Source organism: Bos indicus x Bos taurus, chromosome 25 (genome assembly GCF_003369695.1).
Source record: "Bos indicus x Bos taurus breed Angus x Brahman F1 hybrid chromosome 25, Bos_hybrid_MaternalHap_v2.0, whole genome shotgun sequence".
Lineage (NCBI taxonomy): Eukaryota > Metazoa > Chordata > Mammalia > Artiodactyla > Bovidae > Bos > Bos indicus x Bos taurus.
In genome coordinates this window covers 854,216-877,164 of record NC_040100.1, presented here as the reverse complement: position 1 = coordinate 877,164, position 22,949 = coordinate 854,216, and the positions used below count along the sequence as shown (strand labels likewise).

General features: G+C 57.5%; 2 protein-coding genes across 7 annotated transcripts in view; both read left to right on the top strand.

Annotated features, from left to right (window-relative positions):
• The first annotated feature begins 2,683 nt into the window (after positions 1-2,683).
• Positions 2,684-10,734, top strand: ZFAND2A (zinc finger AN1-type containing 2A). Of its 3 annotated transcripts, none has more exons than XM_027527440.1 (8): positions 2,684-3,053; positions 3,453-3,485; positions 4,076-4,174; positions 4,619-4,713; positions 6,251-6,382; positions 8,504-8,655; positions 9,377-9,445; positions 9,712-10,734. In XM_027527440.1, exons 3-8 carry the CDS (start codon positions 4,120-4,122, stop codon positions 9,725-9,727), a joined length of 519 nt encoding a protein of 172 aa, XP_027383241.1. In that variant the 5' UTR covers positions 2,684-3,053; positions 3,453-3,485; positions 4,076-4,119; the 3' UTR covers positions 9,728-10,734. The 3 variants fall into 3 exon arrangements, with proteins under 3 accessions (XP_027383241.1, XP_027383243.1, XP_027383242.1); XM_027527442.1 differs by having other exon boundaries at positions 3,448-3,485; XM_027527441.1 differs by lacking the exon at positions 3,453-3,485.
• Positions 10,735-15,086: 4,352 nt separating this feature from the next.
• C25H7orf50 (chromosome 25 C7orf50 homolog) overlaps positions 15,087-22,949 on the top strand; it is a 68,834-nt gene continuing 60,971 nt past the window's right edge. The window contains exon 1 of one of the 4 annotated variants that reach the window (XM_027527272.1): positions 15,087-15,212. In XM_027527272.1, the coding sequence (XP_027383073.1) occupies positions 15,102-15,212 (111 nt within the window). In that variant the 5' untranslated portion in view covers positions 15,087-15,101. The other 3 variants (XM_027527275.1, XM_027527274.1, XM_027527276.1) reach the window with 3 other exon arrangements.

Genomic DNA, 22,949 nt, shown 5'->3' with positions numbered 1-22,949 from the left:
GGGATCCTCCCAGACCAGGGATCGAATCCCACGTCCCTGCATTGGCAGGCGGGTTCCCAACCACTGGACCACCTGAGAAGTCCCTTGGAGCTTCAACAGGGAGGACACAGAACCTGTGCTGCTGCCTGGATCTCTGAGAACCAATCCCCTGCACAAACTGCAGCCCTCAGACGGTACACGGCTGGCGAGGAGGGGGATCACCTGAAGGCAAACGGGCTCCACGCTTGCTCTCCCACCCGACCTCTGTGCTGGTGCAGGGAGAGCGCGGTGCAGGACGCCTGGGGTGTGGCCAGGCAGGACAGGGCCTCAACTGGTGCCCTAGAGCCACGCCCCCCCACCCCGCACATAAGCTCCAGGCGCTCCCCAGCCCCACACACCCCAGTGTGGAGGGCAGAGAGGGTCACTGAACCCGAAACCCGGGGTCAGGACAGGCTGACGTGAACTCCTGATCAGAGGTCACGACGGAAGTCCTGATGCCAGCAGGGGGCGCTCGCACGTGACCAGAGGCTGTGGCCAGGCTTCCCCTCCCTGCACTGCCATGGGGTCAGCCATGCTTCCCCGAACCCCGGTGCCACTGAAGGAGACAAGAACGAGGGGTTACAGGAAGAAGCCTTGAAATGACGGAGGTCATGAGAGGAACTGGATCTCAACAGACTGGACACTCAGTGATGGGAAAGGACACGTGTCTGCCTGGGGCAGGCGTCTGGGGCTCCAAAGAAAAGTGGAGTTCAATTTTAGAAAATCAAGCAAGTTGAAATTATTTTTCATTCAGTTGCATAAAATATATATTTTATAAGTGTTCCCTGCCCACCCCTCAAGGTCTTGTTTAAAAGTTTTCAGCACTACCTCTCTGTACTCAAAAGTCTGAAATCTTTTCATGGCCCTCGGGGTCCTGATGACCTGGCTCCCAGCCGCCCCTCCATCCTCACCCCCAGCCGGTGCAGGCAGCACAAGGGGGTCAGGAATGTGGACTCCGAGGTGAGTCTGAATCCTGGCTCCTCCTGAGTGTGTCCCTTGTCAGCTCTGCACCTGTCTCTGCAGGTAAAACGGGCCACAACAGAGAGCTGGTGGCAAAGGATGCTGCTCCCTTGATAGACAGCAGTGTGTCTAGACATGCACTCGAACTTCTGGAGGGCTGCTGACTCGGGCTCTGAGGTCTGCCTCCCCTCCCATCCGCCGTTGTCACAGCACTCAAGGCCCTTTGTCCCCAGCTGACTCTCAGAGGACACCTCAGGAAGCCCTTAATTGTGATGTGTGACTAACTCAGGTGTACAGTGGTCACCTAACTACACTTGGTGGCATCTGTATTTAAAAAAAAAAAACAACTTTATTTTTGGCTGCACTGGGTCTTCATTGCAGTGCCTGGCCTGCTCCAGCTGCAGTGACCGGGGCTGCTCTCCACTGTGGAGTGCAGGCCTCTCATCGCAGCGGCTTCTCTTATTGCGAGCACAGGCCCTAGGGCGTGTGGGCTCCAGTCGCTGTGGCACATGGGCTCAGTAAAGCCCAGGCTCAATCGTTGTGGCACACGGGCTTAGTGGCTCCGCGCAGTGAGATCTTCCCGGACCACGGATGGAACCCACGTCTCCTCCATCGGCAGGTGGATTCTTCCCCACTGAGCCACCAGGGAAGCCCAGCATCTCTTTTTAGCAATGCAGGTATTCAGTTAATGACCAAACAGCTGCATCTGAAACCTGACTTGATGGCCTTGTTTTCAGGATAGTGTGGTGTGGTCTTGGCCAGATCAGGGCCAGGAAGGGCTGAGGTGGGCCAGACGCTCACCTGTTACACCCTCAGGTGTCCACTCACGTCTTCTCCAGACCTTCCCTGAAGTTGAGGTGAATTCTGATTCTTCCTTAAAAACTAAATGGACAAGGGAAATTGTTCACAAATGAAAAAGTGGAGAAACTTGGCAAACGTGAGGCCTGGGTAGTCAAAATGAACATCTCCCGGGGTAGGATGGGGTGCGATCCTGCGCTGGTGATGAGCGCAGCACCATCCTGTGATCACCACCAAGGAAACGCGACCTGCCAGCCCTGAGAGTCACGTTATACTAACGAGAGTCTGTGACTTTTAATAAAACCCGCTGGGGACAGGACGAGACTGACAGTGTAACAGCAGATGAGCTCCTGGAGCAGAGACGAAACAGACACGACAAAAAGCCAAGCGGGGTGTGCGCGTGGGACCTTAACGTGGGGTCGCCACCGATTCCGCGCCTGAGTGGCCGGAGCGGTCACGGAGGGAAAACAAGCGGGCGACAGGAGTGGGGTGACGGGGCGCCACGGCGACAGGTGCAGGCTCTCCAGTGGCCCAGAGCAAGGCTGGGGAGACGGCGCACACGGAGAAACGCGCGGGCAGGCCACCCTGTGGTCTCCCCGTCTGTGAACTTGCCTTCTTGCTCAAGTTCACCTCTGACTCCAAAATCAGCGCCTAGCTGCTCTCGCCGCCGCCCGTACGGACAGCTCTGCGGCTCGGGCGCCCCGCGCGGGGAAACGCCCCGCCGCGCCCAGTGCGCCCCCGCGGACGCGCCTGGCCGTGACTCGGCAGGTCCGAGAAGCCGCGCGACCGTTCGAGAAGAGGCGAGGTGTGGGCGGGCATCAGAGGGCGCGATTGGTCGGCCCGCGGTGACGTGTCGGCGCGCGCCGGGAACGCCTCGCTGCGGCAGGGCGCGATTGGCCCGGCAGGCGTGACGTATCGGGGGCGCGCCGGGAACGCCCGGACGGCGGGAGCGCTCGGGCCGGGCGGCTGCGGATAAATGGCCCGGAGGCCGGGCGCCGCGATGCTGCTCCTCGGTGGGTTCGGGCGGGCCGCGGTCGTCGCTCGGGTTCTGGTCTCCGCGTCCCTTGGCCTCGTTCGCCGCGGCCGACGGCGGACGGGAGGCTCAAGCTCTCGGCCTCCGCCGCCTTCCACTCTCCTCGGCGGCTGCCTGGGCGTCTTGCAGGGGCCGGCCGGGGGTCCGGCCGCAGACCTCGGACGGCAGGGCGCCCGTGTCCCAGCACACCGGGGCTCTTGCTCCACGGACGCAGCGCCAACAGCGCGACCACGGCGGGACTGAGGTGGGTCTCTGGTCGGTCCTCGATGGAGCGGTTCCCGCACACCCGCTCGGTGTCGCTGACCCCTGGAGCCCAGAGGCGCGTGCGAAGCTGCAGGGGGAAGCCGAGCGAGCGGGTCCTGGGGAAGGAACTCCAGAAGAGGAAACGAGGGGCGGGCGGGGTGAGGCGGGTGTTAGTGACGCTCTAACCCGAGGCCTGAGGGCAGGAGCGGGCGTGAGCCGTGGCCAGAGTGTCCCAGGCACCGCGGACACCCCCGGGAGCGGAGAGAGCTGCCGGGCGAGCCCGGAGAAGGCCCTGGGGACGTGGACTCTGGGAGGGACCAGAGTCCGAGAGTGGGTGCCTGATGGGAGGGGAGCCTGTGAGGCGTCCCGGGGACTGACTTCAGCTTTCTCTCAAGTGCAGTGGCCTCGCCGTTTCTACACCTGTTTTCCACTGGTGAGTTAACTTCTTGCCCTTCCCCCGGTCAACTCCAGGTTGGTGGTCATTAAGGAGTAAATTCTAAGTAAGACTCAATGCATCAGGGAGTTAGAGAGCAAGAGGGGACTGAGTCGAATCTCTCCGGGTTAGTGCAGTTAATTAATGTGATTTAGCACCTGGTAACGGAGTTTAGTTTATGTCAACAAGTATATTCAGTAGATGAAATTGGGATTTAAAGTTCACCAAGGCTGTAACTTTCTTTGGCAACTGTGCAAATTGAATATGAGATGTGCTTATCAATATGAATCAAAATATGAATTAATGAAAACCTAAATTCGGGTTGAGCTTCATAAACTAGAAATTAGAAGGACTGAAAAACACCCTGTCTTTTAATGGGGTTAATTCTGAAGGAGCTGGTACTTATCCGAAGACGCCTATTTTCTTTTTGCTACAAGACAAGAGTTGGGAGGCTTTAGTCCCCTGTGGGAGCCCAGCTGACTTGGGCGTCTACAGTGTGTGTTTACTTTGATCAGCGGTACGGTATAAATCCTGGTGACTGAAATTCAGGCCGTCGTTGCTTTTCTCCTAAGTTTTTCTAATTCTCTCAGGTCACGTTTCGCTCTGCCGTCTGTGTTTTGGACACGTTCTCACAATGGAGTTCCCTGATTTGGGGAAGCACTGTTCAGAAAAAACATGCAAGCAGCTAGGTAAGCACTTTTAAGGGAACCTCAGCAGAAATTGGGCGTTTTGTCATCTGCTTGCCGGGAGAACTGGCCGTTGTCTTCGTTGGCTGATGTTCTTTGGGTCTTGGCCTTTGTGGCTCTTCAGTGATGAGATGCTGGCCTGAGGTTGAGGTTCTGTAGAGCCAGGTAGGAGGCTGGCTGCCCTCGCTGGGTAGACGGAAGAGCGCTGCTTAAACACTCAGGTGCCACCTGAGCTGGGATCTCTCTGGAAAGGGCAGCTGTACCGGTTCCGCAGTGCTGCTGGCATTGTGGAGGTCACGGATCCCGATTATTTTATTCTCTTGTGACACCTCGAGGATGTTTGGTAGGCGTTATATGAACTCAGGGAAGGTAAATAGTTGTTTAATAACGATGTATGATTCTTTCTAGTCTTTAAAGCACTCTACTGTTTTTTGTTTTTTGTTTTAGATTTCCTTCCGTTAAAATGTGATGCGTGTAAACAAGATTTCTGTAAAGATCATTTCACCTATGCTGCACATAAGTGTCCCCTTGGATTCACCAAGGTAATCGATCATACTTCTTTCTGAAGATTCTGATCCTCCCTCTCCAAAGCCGCGCTGCCCGAGGTAGTGGACGCGAGCCACACGTAGCGGAAGCTCAGCTGGAGTGAAAGGAGCCGTGAAGGCCTATTGCTCAGTCACACCAGCCTCGTTTCCGGCCCTCGGTGACCGTGTGCGGACAGGGCAGGGAGGAGCGTCCACCGTCCCAGGAAGCTCGGGCTGCGCAGCTCGAAAACCACAGATTATTCTCGGGGGTTCCTGGAATCAGTCGTTGTAGCCAGACCTTCAAAGCTTACTTAACATGTTAGAACATTTAGTTCCTTAACACACCAAGGGAAAACTGTTCTGTCTTCCTGGGCCCTTCCCAGTGCAGGGCTTGACGGGGGATCCATTTGGGGGGAACTGTGCACACTCTATTTCGGAGTCACTTCGCAGCCTTGGCCTCCTGCCTCAGTGATTCAGACGGGACCTGGTGGAAACTGGACTGTGACTGAGGGAAGCAGACCTGCCTAAGCCCAGAGGTGTGAGACCTGGGTTGTTGACGTTTCAGGAGGTCCCAGCCTGAGCTCACTTGTTTTGGGTGCTTCCGAGAGCGGTTTTCTGAGGTCTTTGGCCAGCACTCTACTGGCTCCCCATGGCGGCAGTTCAGAGGTGCAGATGATGCATTTCAGGCTTTGCCCAGTGTCCGCTGTGGTCTGGGCCCTCACTGATTCATGGGGGCGGGGGAGGGTGACTCATGTTCGCCCAGCACCAAGGATCAGGCAAAGCTGTGGTTTTGTTGACTTGACCTTCCTGTTGCCCTGGATGGGGTGAGTCTGCCTAGAGATGACTCAGCGTTGCTTGCTTCTTAACTCGCCCACGGGCCAGCTGCGGGAGCGCCCCTGGGTGGCGTTCCAGCTCCACTCCCAGGCACTCGGGGGTTACCTGTCACCCGCCCATGTCAGCGTCACCTCAGAGCGCTCCTGCGTGAAGCCAGCTCAGCCTGCCCTGAGGGATGCTAACGGTGCTAGGCGCTCCGCTGGGCGCCTGCTGCATCCTTCCAGAGCCCCCGTCCTGGGCTTGGCGGGTGACCACGCCTGCCCGTGTGGGCAGGGCGGAAGCCCCTGCTGCATCCTTCCAGAGCCCCCGTCCTGGGCTTGGCGGGTGACCACGCCTGCCCGTGTGGGCAGGGCGGAAGCCCCGTGAGCATCAGGAGGGCCGCTGGCAGGCGTGGCCGGGGCTCCTCTCCACCGGCATTTGCTCCCGGCAGCCCCGCCCGCCTTGCAGGCATCAGGGCAGCTTCTCCGCTCACTCCTGGTGCTGGACAGATGGCCCTGCCATCCCAAGACTGGCTATCCAGACTGCCCGCCCGCTTCCCTCCTGGGTGGCCTCACCGGCTCTCCTTGGGTCGTCTCTGCGGGCGGGTGATAGTCCGTGGTGCGTTGGCTCCCCTGGGGTCCTCCTGTGAGGGCGACCCCGTGTGGCGGTGCCGCGGGCCTTTCGTTGTGTGCCTGAGCTTTGGTTCCTGATCAGCCCTGTCATCTTACGTTTGTTGCTTTAGGATGTCCGGGTCCCGGTGTGCCCACTCTGTAACAGCCCCGTCCCAGTGAAACGGGGGGAGATCCCCGATGTGGTGGTCGGTGCGCACATGGATGGAGACTGTCGGCGTCCCCCCGGGCAGGAGACGGCGAAGGTGAGGCAGGGCTGCGGGTGCCGCTTCCTCCTCCAGGGAGACGTTAAACCCTAACGATTGTTGAAGGACAGGGAGGCCTGGCGTGCTGTGGTCCACGGGTCGCAAGGAGTTGGACACGACTGAGCGACTGAACAATTGTTTTTCCTGGATTGTGAGCGGTGTGGGTTTCCACAGTTCTACAAGCGTATTTCCTCAATATCAGGGTCTACATTAGGATTTGCTCTCGTTACAAGAGTCTTACTGTTTCTCCGAAGGTGGAAAGTTAGCGCGGTTTCTAGGAATCCCTGCCCTTGTGCGCTTTTTTCCTGAGCTCCCCAGGAGACAGCGTAGCATGTACTGATGACATGCAGACCCCAGTGTGCGTCTGTCCGTCCGTAGCGGGCACGGGGCCGCCTGCCTTCCCCGCAGGCTGAGCGCAGCCTGTGTGCCGCGGGCGCCTGTCCCGTGGGGCTGCTGCGGGGCCCTGGCGCCCTTGCTCCAGCGGTGCTCCTGGCGCTCGTGGGCGCTGGCGGTTTTCCCGCTTCTGCTGCTGCTCGGGGGCGCCCGTGAGCAACCGCCCTCCTTGTCCCGTGTGGCAGCCTCACGCTGGCTGAGCCTCACAGACTGGGAGCCCTGGGCCCGCACCCACTCTGGACCGCACTCCTCCTTGCTGGCCCTGCTGGGCTGGCCTGTTCTCCCCTAAGTTCCCTTCTCGGTGTCCCCCGTGTGGGTGCTCGGTCCTGGGTCCTGGTCAGTCTCAGGCTCACGGCGGTCAGGGCAGCTCTGCTGTGGGGAGGGGGTCTCCCGGAGGCACAGCTGCCTCCTGGCCACCCGCCCCCCCCCCAAGCCTCCACACTGGCTCGCAGGGTTTCACGTCTGCTGAGTGCGTCCTGCATGTCCGTGAGCTTTCCCTAAAGTCGGGGCTGTTCCCGTTCATCTTTTGCAGTTTTGCGTTAATCCCTTTTCAGAACATCTCTTGGCGGTCACTGTAGAACTTCAGGCGGAGTCTGAGCCGCCACCGGTGATCACCTCCATGTCTGAGGAGCCCCGGGCTGGCCGAGGCCCTCAGCAGACAGTGCGTGGCAGCCTGTCCTGCCCTCAGAGGGGAGGCTCTCCGGCCTCCTGCACGTCCCCGAGCTGCGTGCTCCCGGGGCCAACCCAGGTGGTCCTCTGGGATGCGGGCCGTGTGGCCCCCTCTCTCGGCCTCCAGCACGACTCCAGGCCCCACTCCTGTGAGGCTGAGTCACCATCTGCAGCCGCGGGTTCTGGTTTCTGACCTCAGCCGTCTCCAGCCGCGGGTTCTGGTCTCCGGTCCTCGGCCGTCTGCAGCTGCGGGTTCTGGTTTCCGGTCCTCGGCCGACTGGAGCCGCGGGTTCTGGTCTCCGGTCCTCAGCCGACTGGAGCCGCGGGTTCTGGTCTCCGGTCCTCGGCCGACTGGAGCCGCGGGTTCTGGTTTCTGGTCCGTGTCCATCTCCATGTGCTCCAGCCGCTCCCTGCTTCCTGCGCTCAGTGCAGGACAAAATCGATTGACAGCCTGGAACAGGAGAAGGTGAAGCCTGCCCTGAGCCTCCGCCCCAGGCCCTCTGATCGGGCCTCCCCTCCGCCCCGTGCCCCCCCAGCCCCCACATCCGCGGCCCCTGCTCGGTCCCCGCCGGCTGCTCCTTGCTGCCCCCTGTGCTCAGCCACTGCTTGCCTCGGCGGAGGGCCGCCCCCGGCTGCTGGCCCTGCCTCCTCCGTTGCACCTGTACAGTTGGGAGTGCCTGGCAGCTTACGTCACCCAGAGGCCCCCTGATGGAGCACAGCCCCTGCTGGCCCCGGGGCCCTGCTGGCTCCCCTCGCGCTGCGTGGCCTCTCCCCGTGACCCGTCTGCCCCACCCCCATCTCATCTCTCACTGGGAGCATCCCCAGGCATCCCACGAGTCCCCAACACGAAGTCCTGGCTTTGTATTTGTCGTCTGTTAAAAGTTTCCTGCGTGCTTAGTTAGTATTGTTTACCTGACAAATCTCAGTGAAAGCTTGGCGCCTGCATACTGTTGAGCTAAGAACTGTTTCTGGTTTGAGGGTTAAGGGTCTTATTTGGGGCTTGCTGAGTGATCGCTCAGCGAGGCGGTTGGGACACTGAAGTGACTTGTGCTTCCGCAGGTGTTTACGTTCCGCTGCTCCAGGGAGGGCTGCAGGAGGAGAGAGATGCTGCGGGTGGCGTGTGAGGAGTGCCGCGGCAGCTTCTGCCTCCAGCACAGACACCCTCTGGACCACGGCTGCACCCGCAGGGGCCCCCCCGGCAGCTTAGCCGGGTGAGCACGGCCTCACTCACCCTACGCGTTGGGACCACCTGGACCTGGAATTGAGTCCCACGCTCGGCTGTGGGGCTGGAATATTCACTGTGGGGTTTGGATGAATATGATCTAAATTAAAAGTGGACTCAGAATTGAAGCTGGAATCTAGTCGTCTGCTGGGACCCTAGTTCTGAAGCTAGAAGCTGTGCTCATGGTGCGGGGGGCGGGTGCGGGCTCCTTTTCGGGGCCACGGGGAGGGTCTGCCCGGGCGCCCGCTTCGTGGAGGGTGATCCCCGTCTCCCTGGGGCCCCCGGCCTGCGGACACATCACCCTGATCTCTGCCTCCCGTGGCGTTCTCTCTGTGCGGTGGTCTCCAAGTGTTCCCTTGGCAGCCCAGCAGTCTGTGCGGCCAGACAGTGACCCCCTCCCTGCACTGTGAGCTCAGCTTCACACACCACCAGCCGCCCGCCCTCCCCATGGGCCTGGGTTGCCACACTCCGGCCGCCTCCTGATGGCAGCCCAGCCCCTCTGCTGGCTGGCAGCCAGGAAGAGCCCCCTCGGGAACGTGGACCATCCGCCCCACCTGCTGCAGGAGGAGTGGGAGTCCCCTGCCGCCTCCTGTGACCGTCTCTTGTGGCGTCTGCCTGAACCAGGCGGAGGGTCCCCTCATCCCTGTGCATGTGGCCTCCGTGCTAGAGATGAGGAGCTGGTGGAACGCTGACCTGAGCCTTCCCCACAGGTGCTTGGAACCCAGGCCGTCGGGGGCTTCCCGCGAGGGGCTGGGCAGCTGGCTGGCCCGGCACTTCAGGTATGGCCCGGGAGAGGTCGGGGGGACGGCCACGCTGAGCGCTCACGCTGCGGCTCCTGCCTGGCCTCTGGGGCTCTGCGCCCGGTCCCGGCCAGACGGGGGAGGGGGTGTGCGCCAGCCTGCAGGCTCCTCAGCCCCGGGCGACCCCGAGAGACGCTTCACCGCTGGGGTCTGCAGCCCTGTGGGTGGTGGATGTTTTGTACGTGACCACCCACTTCCAGTTAATCCAGACAGACTTAAAAACGAGCTGTTTTCTTCTCTTTCAGGTTCAAAGTAAAGTGATGGTGTGACTGATCCTGCCCAGACTGGCCTGTTCTCTTGCGCTACCTGCACTTTATGCTCTAGCAGGCCCCTGCTTCCCACGCGAGCAGCTCTGGCCTGGGTGTCAGTCACGGGGCTTCCGTCACTCAAACCACCCGCAGCGGGTCTCACGACGTCTTCCCATGTGGCTCCTGTGGTTGGTCCTCCGAGCCCAGTGGAGGGGCGCCGCCTCCCGTTGGGGTCCTTGTCCAGGTGGCCCCTGCTCCCCGCTCCTGCTCCACTGAAAGGACAGCCGTGACCCTCTGACTGCAGGCGTTGAGGTGACGCCAGGAGAGTCCTCGTCTCCTGGGATCTCGGGCACCAGGAAACTGGAGGAAGAGAAATGCTGTCCGGTTGGGTCCCCAGTGTAACCCACAGGGCACGCTCCCACACGGTTACCCTTTGTGTGCTGGGTTCAGAGCCTCGGTACGCTGGAGGGCGGTGTGCTGGGTGCCCGTCTGCAGGCGGGTGATGCTGCTGTTTGTGGCCCTCCTCTGGTTAGCAGTGGCAGGTTTAGGCTGCTGGCTCTCCAGGTGTGCCAGGATGGCCCGGGGGCCTGTGAGGAGCGCAGCCCCCCGCCCTGCCCGAGTCCTGATGCCGTGGGGCTCGGGGCCACGTGCGAGGAGCACTTCCTGGGCTCCGGCTCTACTCCGTGGTCACTAGCGGGACGGGGGAGCCTAGTGGGCTGCCGTCTATGGGGTCGCACGGAGTCGGACATGACTGAAGCGACTGAGCAGCAGCAGCAGCCGGTGTGAGGAAGAAGCGTTGATGTCGGGAGCTTGAGTGTGTTATCTTCTCAGCTGCAAGTTTTATGACATCTATACACAGATCACGTCTTTCTCAGGAGAGGTTAATGTCCAAACTGAGGCTCTGTAGAGCTGGGTTTTGAAGATAATACCAAAAAAGAAAAAAATCTCGTTACAAATATTTACAGGTTGAAATAGTGTTTTGGATATAATGGGTTAAATAAAGTGTTAAAGTGAATTTTACTTGGTTTTGTTCTGTGTTTTAATTGTGGCTACTGGGAATTTTAAAGGTAGGTGAGGCTTGCGTCATGCTTCCGTTAGCACTGTTCTTGATCATCCAAACTAAAGGACAAAAATGTGCTGCACTATCAGTGATCACCAACTCACATGAGTGCACTTGTGTTTCTCAGCTTAAACGTGGAATGTTTACGTGTATTTAAGACCTTTCTGAGAAGTTAGCGTTTTCTTGAAGGCCCTGTGTGAAGAGACGTTGCGATGGTGCAGAGGTCGAAGGTCAGGACGGCAGTCGTCACCGGGCAGTCCCTGCCGCTGTTGACGGAGGTCAACGTCCCCCGGGACCTGGGCATGTCGCTGCCCTCATGCTTTGCTCCTTAGGGAGCGTTGCTGTGCTGGGGGGCGTGTTTCAGAGATCGGTGAGAGGTCCCAGGTTGGCATCCAGGAAGTCACACCAATTTCCTCCCCATCGGTTTCCCTACACCGCCATCAGCTGTTTCATGGGCTCAGTGTTCTCCTAATGTGGTGAAAACGTGGTGTCGTCAGCGGGTCTGCCTTGATGAGCAGAGTTGAGCATTAGTTCTGAGAATTCCTTGTGGACACGACCACGTCCCACAGGATGGGAAAGCCACAAGTGCATTTTAAGTTTTTGTAGGAAGCACTGATGTCAAGAGTTCTATGACCGCGTCCCAAAGGATGGGGACGCCATAGGAGCATTTTAAGTTTTGTAGGAAGCGCTGATGTCGAGAGGTCCGAGTGCCGCTTTCTAAGTGTCGCAGGTCTACGTGTGTCTTTGAGAGAAGGCTGTGCTCACTGCCTCAGCTGCTCAGAGTGACCTCGAGCGCGCTGTGATCTTGGCCGTGGTTCCCTCACCTGTGAGTGGCAGCCATCTGGGATGGGGCAAGGCTGGTGCTCAGCCTCAGAGGTGCCCGAGGCACAGGGCTAGCCAGGTGTGCAGGCTCTACCTGGGCCTCCGTGCCCGGTACTGGGCACACCACCGCCCGGCTGCAGGAGGAGGGTCAGGCTGGCCTCAGCAACTCCACGTGTCTCTCGAGAGGGTCTGGCCCATGTGGGGGAAGGGAGAGCCTTGGGGCAGCTGAGTGTGTTCTCCCGCCGCCTGGGGTCTTCAGCACGTGCAGCCACACCCTTCCTGCCGCTGTTGTCCTGCCTCTGTGTTACGAGCAGCACGCAGGGCCAGGCTGCCTGCCCAGTGCTCCGTGTCCAGTGACCAGTCCTGGCGGCCAAGCTGGTGCAAGGCTGCAGTATCAGACGTGCCCACAAGGTGTCACCAGAGGGTCTCTGAGAACCAGGGAGCCGGCGACTAGACCTCTTTCCTGCGGGCAGCCGCGTCGGGCGACAGGAGGGGCACGACCAGTCCACCAGCCCCAAGTCAGTCTTGCAGGTCGTCCGTGTTCAGGGGGATTGGGGTTTTGTAAGTGTATTTTTAAACTAATTCCTGTTGGCTTTACCTGCTTTACAGTGTTGTGTTTCTACTGCACAGCAAAGTGGGCGGCTGTGTGCACACATACAGCCTCTGTTTTGGATTCCTTCCCAGGTGGGTTACCACGGCGCCCTCAGTAGCACTTCCCGCGCTGCCCAGGAGGTTGCCATCAGTCACGGGTGTCGTGCGTCATGTTGATGGTGCCTGCACGTCAGTCCCCATCTCCCAGTCCTTGCCCACCCCTTACCCCTCAGTATCCATGTTTGTTCTTGATCAGGCTTCCACATTCATTGTTTGCTCAATGCCACGGCCTAGTCTGGAAGGTGTGTTCTGAAGAGTTTCTGAAGCGGTCTCCGTTTTCCAGGTTTGAAGCTGCACAGCGAGGACTGTGGACGTGGGCCCAGCCCTGCAGCTGTCCTGAGACGGGGGTGTCGCAAAGGCGGCGGGAGGGAGATGAGTCTGACCTTCCCACTTGGTTGAGTGTGAACGTCTGAGGGTAAGTGCTGACTTACTGCTTTATTTCACTGCAAGGCTGCAGTCAGCCACCGCGGTGTGCTGCGCAAGGGGAGCGGGTGCTGTGGAAGAGCGGAGGGGAGCGGGGAGGGGCTGTGAGGGGACCGGGGGCCGCGGTGGGGGTGCGTGCAGGCGGTTGGTCTTCAGTCCTCCCAGCGGCCAGGTGAGTGAGCTTGGAAGTGACCGTGCCCCAGCGAGCCTTCCTGTGAGACTCCAGCCCTGGTGCCACCTCGGCCCGGCCTGTGGGAGCCCCTGAGGCCAAGCACGGAGCTAAGTCACACCCATGTGCCCACCGTGCAGATACTGTGAGATCATAAATGTGTGCAGTTTTCAGCTGCAGAATTGTGTTGAAACAGTGCTGTTGAAAACTGCACAGAAACGGTGCTGTGCAGAAACAGCCCACCACCGGAGGGGCCACGATGGAGCCGCTTTGCTGCTGTCGCTCGGTCCCCTTGCGCTGGGAGGCGGCGTGGGCCACGTTTAACATGGCCGTCACTCATTTACAGGGTGACGTGGAAGTCGCTGGTTTTGAGTGGGGCCCAAAGGAAGAGGTCAATTTGTAGCACAGATGGTCCTGCACTTGGGTCACGAAACTCGGAAGACCTGAGGATCACACGCCCGGCTGAGCAGCTCCGGACGCACTGTGGGCACGGCAGAAGCGCAGTTGAGGCTGAGCCCTGACGGGGCACCGTGTCAGCCCGTGACTGTGGGACCCTGGGCCAGATCCATTTCACCTGCACCATTAATCAAAGTCGTTTTAAGACTTTCTCTTCCTCGAGGCCTCACGGGGCCTGGATGACGAGATGCTCACCTGAGTTGTTCCCCAGGAGCTTGGAGTCAGCTGGGCCGGGTTCCAGCTGAGCTGGTTAAGAGTGGACAGGACTTCCGAGCCTCCAGGGGGCAAGCACGAATCTCCTCTCCACGACCTTTGACATCAGAGCTGAGAACTTCACCCTTAGTCTCTAAGTGCCTCCACTTTTGAACATGCAGAGGCCTGTGGCGAGGTTAACACCTTCATGGACCGAGATTATCCCAGCTTTTTCCCATCTCCCTGCACTCCCCACCCATCCGACCTCAGGCCGCCCTGCTGCTTTATCCTGTAAGTACTCTGGGCCCCTTGCCTTCGAGGAGGTGGAGCTAAGGTTTGTTCTTCCGTCTCCTTACTTGGCTGATTTCCTGCAGACTTCAGCATTTTGGCTAGCTGTGCTTCTGGCAGAGTGAGCCTGGTCCGGCAGCGGCTGGAGCAGTCCATTTTCAGATCCACGAGGCTCTTTTGGGCGGGTGTGTCAGCAGCCCAGTGCACACTGACGGTGCTGATTTTTCTTGGTTTTCTATCCCATTGTTTGTCTCCTGTGTATGTAGCTATTTTCTGTTGACTAGCGGTCATGCTATATGAGCAATTACATACAGTTTGGGGTGTGAGACTTCGTGGTCTTCTAAACTTGACCTTTTCTTCTTTCAGCCCACAAGTGGCACCACCAATGAATCCCGAATCACTTAAATGCAGTTTCAGAAACTGAGATGGAGTCCAGGTGGATTTTATGCATTGCCTGAAAGAGCTGGTCTCTCTGTATATTCATGCCTGTAGTGTAGCCTTTCAGGATTTCAACCCAAAGGTGGGACGCTTACAAGAATCCTTCCTCTTGGCAGCCCTAAGCCTGCAAAGCTGACGAAATCTTTGTTCACCTTCTCAGCCTTTCCAGCTGTTTTCTTCCGGAATTGAGTGAAAAACGGTCCTAACTGAAAGGCTTACTTCTCTAGGTGTCCCCTCTTCCCCTTTATTGGCCTCATGTCATCTATCTATCTATATATATATATGTCTTGTTTTGTATATATGTTTTTTTAAATCATTTTTTCAGCTATTTTCAGTGGGAGGCTTTCTGGAAATCACCTCTCCCTGTTTCCAAACCAAGCTCTACTGCTTCGGGCGGCAGTAAAGCCGATCTGCTGACACTGGGTCGCAGTGAAGGAAAATGCAGCGATTGCTGCAGGTGCCGAGCAAGGAGTCCCGGCAGCTGGTGCTCAAAAGACCTGCATTCCTGAAGGCTCTCAGGAAAGGTTGATAAAGACATTGAGGGAGAGGGCTGTGGGGTGCGTGATCAGCTCGTGGACAGTATTCTAATTGGTTGGTGGTGACATAACCAGGACTCAGCATCGTCAGTACCCCAACCAGTGGGGGTCTGCATGCTTGTGGGCAGCACACAGCTTGATGCCCTCAACTGCCAGGGCTTTCAGCAGCTACAGAACAGCTAAAAGGACATGGCTCAGAACATCACCTAGAGCTCTTGAGGGCACTAAGGGTCCTCGACTGTGTTTAACGGCCATTATTTCATCTTGCTTGAATGTTTTCCTTTCTGCATTTTCTGACTTCTCAGATTATTCATTTTTAAAGTTTTCTACAGACAAAGTGGAGGCAGTGGACATGGAACGGGGGAGTCCTGTACTGGGAAGGTCCTGTAGGGTCCTGCTCGCTGACAGGCCTAGGAGGCTGAGGCTTTTCTACAGACAGAAGCCCGTGGAGGACACGGAGTGGGTAAGTGGGTGGAGTCTCTTCCTTTCCAGAAAGGCTCCATAGGGTCCTGTTGGGTTACAATACACGATAACCATATTTGTATTTTATACTCTATATTGTTTAAGCTTGTATGTGAATGAGAACTTCATTTTTCAGTGATCGTGAAGCCAGTTGAAGTAGCTTGAAAACAGAATGGTTCTTCCTGGAGTCGGTAAATTTGAACATGCTTACCGGTGGCCCAGTCTCCTTATGTGCGTGAGAGGCAAGCAAGGTGTCTTATACAATTAGAAACAAGTTAGTTGTCCGTAGAGAGTGAAACTAGAAAGTCCTGGCTTGCTGCCCTATCTTCCACCCCAGGAAGCTCCCTTGATGGCACAACCCCGTCCAGCTGTCCCCACCTCACTGTCCCCAGCTTATAAATCCTCCCAACCAGCGGTGGGCGAGACAGTTCAATATTTCTAAGAGCCGAAAAATAATTTAACTCGTGGTTTCGTCGGCATAGCGCCGCCTCAGACTTCAGACGCCCGGGCGGTTGGGCCCGCGTCCACGTTTATCCTCTCTCCAGGGACCTAACCTGGGTTTACAGGTGTCTGCAGACACACCGCTGCACCGGCAACTTCGCGAGCAGGCGCAACGCTGTGAGCGGGGAAGTGGAGGTGGTCTCAGCAGAGACGACAGGACGGGGTGTTCCCCTGCCCCACGTTCTGCTCTGTGGACACATCGGGCGCGGTGACACACCACATCCCGAACAAGCACCCTCTAGCAAAGCTCCCTCAAGTTTCAAAACCCCCAGTTCACACACGGCCGGGGCGGGGTGGGGGGGAGCGGGGGGCCGGTCAAGATGACGTCCAAGTTCAGGAAGTGACTGTAGCCCCTTCCCAAAACCCGGGCATGGCAGATCCCAGGAGACCAGGCCCCGGGGCGAGGGTAGGGGACAACCTCGCAATCCTGCGCCCACTCTTTAAGCGACAGCTTAAGACTAATTCTCGTGGACCGACCTGCGCTATCCGCTTTGAGCTGGGGAACCGGCGGGCGCCACCCGCGAAACCGGAACGCGGAGGGTTGCCGGGCAACCGGCGGCTCCCGGCGCCCAACAGTGACGCCATCGGCCCCGCCCCACCCCACGCGGCCGCCCCGCTCCATTGGCCAGAGGGGAGACGGAGGCATCCCTCGACCAATAAGCGGCGCCGCCCCGGGGGTGGGACCGCGTTACCTGGGCGTCGCGTCTGCCGGAAGCCGGCGTCGACGGCCACGCGCAGGTAGGCGAGTGTGGCGCGCTGAGTGGGTGAGGGGGGGTGTCCCCGCGTGGGCGCGGGGCCTCCGCGGCCGTTGGGAATGCGCGGGGGACCTGGCCGTCTTCCTTTCGGCGGCCTGCCGAGGGCGCGGGGACCAGGGCGCCGGCCTGGGGTCCCCTCAGCCCCCTGGTGAGTCCCGCGTGTCCGCGCGGCTCTAGTCAGAAACAGCCCAGAGCCAGGGAGGTCGCCTGAGGTGGGTGGGACGCCGGTGCTTGTGACGGTGCTTGCGATGGCGCGCGACGCGGCGGGGAGACGTGGGGCGGGGCGCGGGGCCGAGGAGGGGAGGCAAGCCCGGGGAGGGTCCCAGCGGAGGTGGGCCGAACCCGGCCTAGGTATTTCACGCACCCTGCCGAAGGCGGCGTCGGAAACGGCCTGGAGGGGCAGGGGCGGAGAACGGTCGGAGACTTTTGAATGATCCGGGAGGAGGGGCGGCACAGGTCCACTTCTGGGTGTGCTTCGGGAATGGGGTCAGCGGCGTTCACCGTGGGACGGCCGGGTGTTTGCGAAAGAGGATCTGTGGGTGACACCAGGGTTTTTGGCTTGAGCTGAAATCTTCATTTTACCGGATGGCCTTTGGGGGGACAGACCTTGCCAGGGAGATCAGGCTTGCGGAGGGTGATGGGCAGTGTGGATTTGACACGTCTCCTGTGAGACAGTGTGTGTGTCGGTGATCCACAAGGTTGACAGCGTGGTAGTGCGGCTCAGTGAGAAGCGTGGGCGTCATCAGCCCCCGGCTGGTATTTAAAGCCGCAGGGCTAGGTGAGTTGAGGGGAGTGAGACTCAGTAGAGAAGAAAGGAGGCCTGAGCCAGGTGCCCTCGTGCATCCTCGGGCAGGGAGGTGAAGAGGTGGGAGGAAGGCCAGAGAGTGTGGGGGGGGGGCGGGGGGTGGGGAACGGGGACGAAAGGGCCGTTGGGAAGAGGGGCAGGTGTGTGGCAGATGCTGCTGTGAGGTCTGGTGCCTGCAGTCAGGGACGAACAAAGCCGTGCTGGACTTGGCCTAATCGATGAGGCCCCATTTTAATCGACGATAACTACTGCACAGGCGGAAGTCCTGCGAACTGAGCTCGTCTTGGATTTGTGCAGGGAGAGGGTGTTTTAAAGTGAGGGTGGGGGGTGCAGAGGCGGCACCCGGAAGAGAGGCATGGAGCTGGAGAATTGCAGTGAGCAGACGCCTGCCCTCCCGCTCCCCCCACACACAGGTCCTGCCTTCAGATGTTGGTAGCCTCCAGTTTTCTCAGGCAGGAGCTTGTCAGGGGGGCAGAGTCACTGTAAGTAGTCACTGGTGGCCCAGCTGGTAAGAATCCGCCTGCAGTGCGGGAGACCTAGCTTCGATCCCTGGGTGGGGAAGATCGCCTGGAGAAGGGAAAGGCAACCCACTCCAGTGTTCTTGCCTGGAGAATTCCATGGGCAGAGGAGACTGGCGGGCTACAGTCCGTGGGGTTGCAAAGAGTCAGACACGACTGAGTGACTAAGCACAACATAGCCCAGAGTCACTGTAAAGATGTGGCCCTGAGCTGCTAGAAACTGTTTTCAAGTCTTTACAGGCCCAAGTTGAGGCCCGATGAAGGGAGGGCTCAGAGGAGGCTGGCCAGTTTGGTCGGGAGAGGCTCTTAGCAGACGGGTGTCATTACTGGTCTCAGTTAGAGCCTCTGGCCAAGCCAGGCAGCCGCCCGATGAGGGAGTGGCTGGGAGAAGAAAGCAGCGCTGCCGGTGGGCAGCTCCTGAGGGTTTTCTTGTAGAAAACAGCAGAAACAGGGTGGGGAGCGTGTGGAATCAGAGTTTTCAGATGTGAGACCTCGTCGTTGACTCTAGAAGAGAGAAGGTCAGCCCATGGGGGAGGGAATTGCTTAGTGCCAGGAGGCCCCTGGAGTCAGAGCCTGTAGAGGCTCAGGTTCTCCACTGTAGAAGGGAGAAGAGAGAGTCCGTGTGGAACTTCTGTAAGCTCAGTGAGCCATCGGGAATCAGCAGAGGAGGGGAGGGTGGGTTGGAGGACTGAGAGCCAGTGAGTTGAGAGGATGAACTGGTCATCTGGGTGCCTGGCCGCAGTCAGGAAGCAGGCTTTGCTGGGCATCCTTGGGGGCGGGTGTTTCGAATGTAACGGGAGACCGATCGGCTTGGTCCTGGGGCGTCTCTGGCCAGGCAGCAGCAGGAACTGGAGTTGGGGTTCACTGGGCAGGGAGCTGAGTGTGTCTAGAGAGGCACGATTGTAATGAGGTAGGAGCGGGCACGAGAGGGGCGAGGGGCCTTAGCACGTGTAGGGACGTGTCGAGGCAGTGGACTGCAGGTCCTGCGAGGCTAGAGGGTCCCTGAGCCCCAGGGCACCCAGAGGTCCTGGCTGGCAAGAGGCGAGGTGGGCTCGCAGGGGGGATGCTCAGTTACAGGCTTTAGGTCACAGGAGCGGGGGAGTGGGTTCAGGGAGCAGAAGCTGGAGGCTGTTCGTCCTAGCGGGGCTTGGCATGGTCCGGGTCAGGTGGGTGGGAGCATGGCCGTGTCCTGGCTGCAGGAGCTGGGGCTCTGGGCGCTGGTTCCTGTGGATCCGTCCCAGGGACCTCCCTGGGTCTGCCGGCTCCCATCAGAGGTGACTTAGATGCGCCAGGCGAGCGGGACGTCGGGGGCTATGAGTGATGCTTACAGATCTTGAAAAGGGTTTTGCCTTGAGGCGGGTTTATTTTTCCAGGCCCCTGGGTCTTCTCTTCGGCGCAGCCGGGCGGCCTCAGCCTGTTGTCACTGCCCTGTCTCGTGGGTGACCACGGCCCACCAGTGCTTCGCCGTCTGCCTCCTGTTGGTCTGACCTGGCTTATCGCCTTCTGTTGGTGGGCTATTTGCTTGTTTCACTAAACACTTTTGAGCTGATATCTTAAAATGTCTTTTTTTTTTGGCTACTCCGAGTGTCTTGTGGGATTTTTTCTCTGACCAGGGATTGAACCCGGACCCTCAGCAGCGAAAGTGCAGAGTGCTAACCAGTGGGTCACCAGGGAATTCCCCCAAATCTCTTTTCTTTTATTGTAGAAATCGCTGGAAAAAAAAAAGGAAAAATAAGTCTTTTAATTCTATCCCCTAAAGTGCTACTGTCTGAACATATTACCTTCTGTTTTTCTCTTTTGTGCACATCTGTGCACAGTGGTTCTCATGGATGAGGGTCGTGTTGTGCACACTCTGGTTTGTGGCCCGTCCTTCCACTCTGTGTTGTGTGGTGAGCACCCCTCGAGGGAGGAAGCAGCGGATCGCGGGCGAGTTCCGTGGCTGCCAGCATCATCCGGTTCACAGTCTGCCATTGGACACTTACCGTGTTGTCCGCTTTTTAGTGTTAGAGGTGGTATCACCCTTTATGTCAGGTCATTCTCATCCTTATATAAATCTCTGTCCATGATTATTTCATTAGGGTAAGTTCTTTTACGTGGAATTACTGGGCCAAAGCATTTGATTAAATGTTGCCAAAGATGATCAAATTACCTTGAGGATGGCTGTACCAATTTACTCCCCATCCGCAGGGCGTGGTTCATGTCCTTTTCATCATCCTCCAGCTAACACTGAGTAATATAATTTTAAAAATCTTTGTAAAAGACATTTAATCTGTCAGATTAAGTCAGTGATGTGTGCATATGGCCCAGCAACTCGGTGGTCCTGGGCCTTCGCATAAACCGGAGGCGGCTGCTGCTCAGAGGCAAGCGGTGCCGGCTCCCCTTGCTTCTCCTGGATTTTCTGCAGGGCGGGCAGGCTGGGCGCCTTTCTTCTTCTGTGGACTCACTGATTGTCGGCCAGGCCTGTTGATCTCCCCTGAGAGGCGCGCCTCAGCGTCCTCACACGCCTGTCCTGCGGGCACAGGGCGACAGGGCTCCACACGCGTGAAGCACCTGGAGCGGGACCCAGCACATGGGGAGCTCTGCGTCAGCGCTGGTTTTAGTGGTGACCACAAGGACGATCAGCTTTAACACCGCCCCCCCGCCCAGACCCTCCCCACCACCAAGTACAGGACATCTTACATTGGTGTTGCTCGTAGAAATTAACCCGAGTCACGGGGAGTTTTGCAGAAAGGCCTGTAAGGAGAGAACACACAATGCAGGGTCCTGGCGCGGTGGCACGGCGCCGCCAGGCCACCCATGAAGGACCTTGGTGTGGTGGCACAGCGCCGCCAGGCCACCCGCGAAGGGTCCTGGCGAGGTGGCACAGCACAGCCAGGCCATCCGTGAAGGGTCTTGGCGCAGTGGCATAGCAACACCAGGCCACCCGTGACAGTTGGTGGACAGAGTCAGGGCCAGGAGGTCCCACCTGGCGGGAGATGCGAGGAGCACCCTTGACGCTGCAGAAATGTTTGCTGGCATGGTGGGGTGGGAGACGGGTTTTCCCCTTCATTTCAGTTCAGTCACTCAGTCGTGTCTGACTCTTTGTGACCCCATGAATCACAGCACGCCAGGCCTCCTTGTCCATCACCAACTCCCGGAGTTCACTCAGACTCACGTCCATCGAATCAGTGATGCCATCCAGCCATCTCATCCTTTGTCGTCCCTTTCTCCTCCTGCCCCCAATCCCTGCCAGCATCAGAGTCTTTTCCAATGAGTCAACTCTTTGCATGAGGTGGCCAGATCACTGGAGTTTCAGCTTCAGCATCATTCCTTCCAAAGAAATCCCAGGTCTGATGTCCTTTAGAATGGACTGATTGGATCTCCTTGCAGTCCAAGGGACTCTCAAGAGTCTTCTCCAACACCACAGTTCAAAAGCATCAATTCTTCGGCGCTCAGCCTTCTTCACAGTCCAACTCTCACATCCATACATGACCACAGGAAAAACCATAGCCTTGACTAGACGGACCTTTGTTGGTAAAGTAATGTCTCTGCTTTGGAATATGCTATCTAGGTTGGTCATAACTTTCCTTCCAAGGAGTAAGCGTCTTTTAATTTCATGGCTGCAGTCACCGTCTGCAGTGATTTTGGAGCCCAAATAAATAAAGTCTGACGCTGTTTCCCCATCTATTTCCCATGAAGTGGTGGGACCAGATGCCATGATCTTCGTTTTCTGAATGTTGAGCTCTAAGCCATCTTTTTCACTCTCCACTTTCACTGTCATCAAGAGGCTTTTTAGTTCTTCTTCACTTTCTGCCGTAAGATGACTTTCTGTCGTCTGCATATCTGAGGTGATTGACATTTCTCCCGGCAATTTTGATTCCAGCTTGTGCTTCTTCCAGCCCAGCGTTTCTCATGATGTACTCTGCATATAAGTTAAATAAGCAGGGTGACAATATACAGCCTTGACGTACTCCTTTTCCTATTTGGAAGCAGTCTGTTCCATGTCCAGTCTAACTGTTGCTTCCTGACCTGCATATAGGTTTCTCAAGAGGCAGGTCAGGTGGTCTGGTATTCCCATCTGTTGAAGAATTTCCCACAGTTTACTGTGATCCACACAGTCAAAGGCTTTGGCATAGTCAATAAAGCAGAAATAGATGTTTTTCCGGAACTCTCTTGCTTTTTCCATGATCCAGCTAATGTTGGCAATTTGATCTCTGGTTCCTCTGCCTTTTCAAAAACCAGCTTGAACATCTGGAAGTTCACGGTTCACATATTGCTGAAGCCTGGCTTGGAGAATTTTGAGCATTACTTTACTAGCGTGTGAGATGAGTGCAATTGTGCAGTAGTTTGAGCATTCTTTGGCATTGCCTTTCTTTGGGATTGGAATGAAAACTGACCTTCTCCAGTCCCGTGGCCACTGCTGAGTGTTCCAAATTTGCTGGCATATTGAGTGCAGCACTTTCACAGCATCATCTTTCAGGATTTGAAATAGCTCAACTGGAATTCTATCACCTCCACTAGCTTTGTTCGTAGTGATGCTTTCTAAGGCCCACTTGACTTCACATTCTAGGATATCTGGCTCTAGGTGAGTGATCACACCATTGTGATTATCTTGGCTGTGAAGATCTTTTTTGTACAGTTCTTCTGTGTATTCTTGTCACCTCTTCTTAATATCTTCTGCTTCTGTTAGGTCCATACCATTTCTGTCCTTTATCGAGCCCATCTTTGCATGAAACGTTCCGTTGATATCTCTAATTTTCTTAAAGAGATCTCTAGTCTTTCCCATTCTGTTGTATTCCTGTATTTCTTTGCATTGATTGCTGAGGAAGGCTTTCTTATGTCTTCTTTATTCCCCTACAGATAGCACTGAGGCTTTATGTCTTTTCACTTACAGCAAATAACTTGGGATTAGCAGGTTTTTTAAAGTATATTCCCAGGGTGTGTGACCATTACCACAGGCTGATTTTAGGACATGTTTCTTCTCCGGACGAAGCCTGGTGTCAGTGTTCACCCCCCCTGCGCCCCTCGCCCAGCCCCAAGCCCCCGTCAGTCTCTCTGTCATTTGCTTACTCTGGACACTTCACGTGCACAGAATTACGCCGTCTGGTTTTCCACGACAGGCTTCCTGCCCACGAGCCTTTCACGATTCGTCCATGGAGCGGGTGTCCGTGCTTCTGTTC

Coding starts and splice junctions, on each gene's coding strand:
- ZFAND2A (XM_027527441.1), top strand. CDS start 4,120: ATGGAGTTCCCTGATTTGGGGAAGCACTGTTCAGAAAAAACATGCAAG. Junction 4,714..6,250: donor GTCCCCTTGGATTCACCAAG/GTAATCGATCAT, acceptor TTGTTGCTTTAG/GATGTCCGGGTCCCGGTGTG. Junction 6,383..8,503: donor CCGGGCAGGAGACGGCGAAG/GTGAGGCAGGGC, acceptor GTGCTTCCGCAG/GTGTTTACGTTCCGCTGCTC.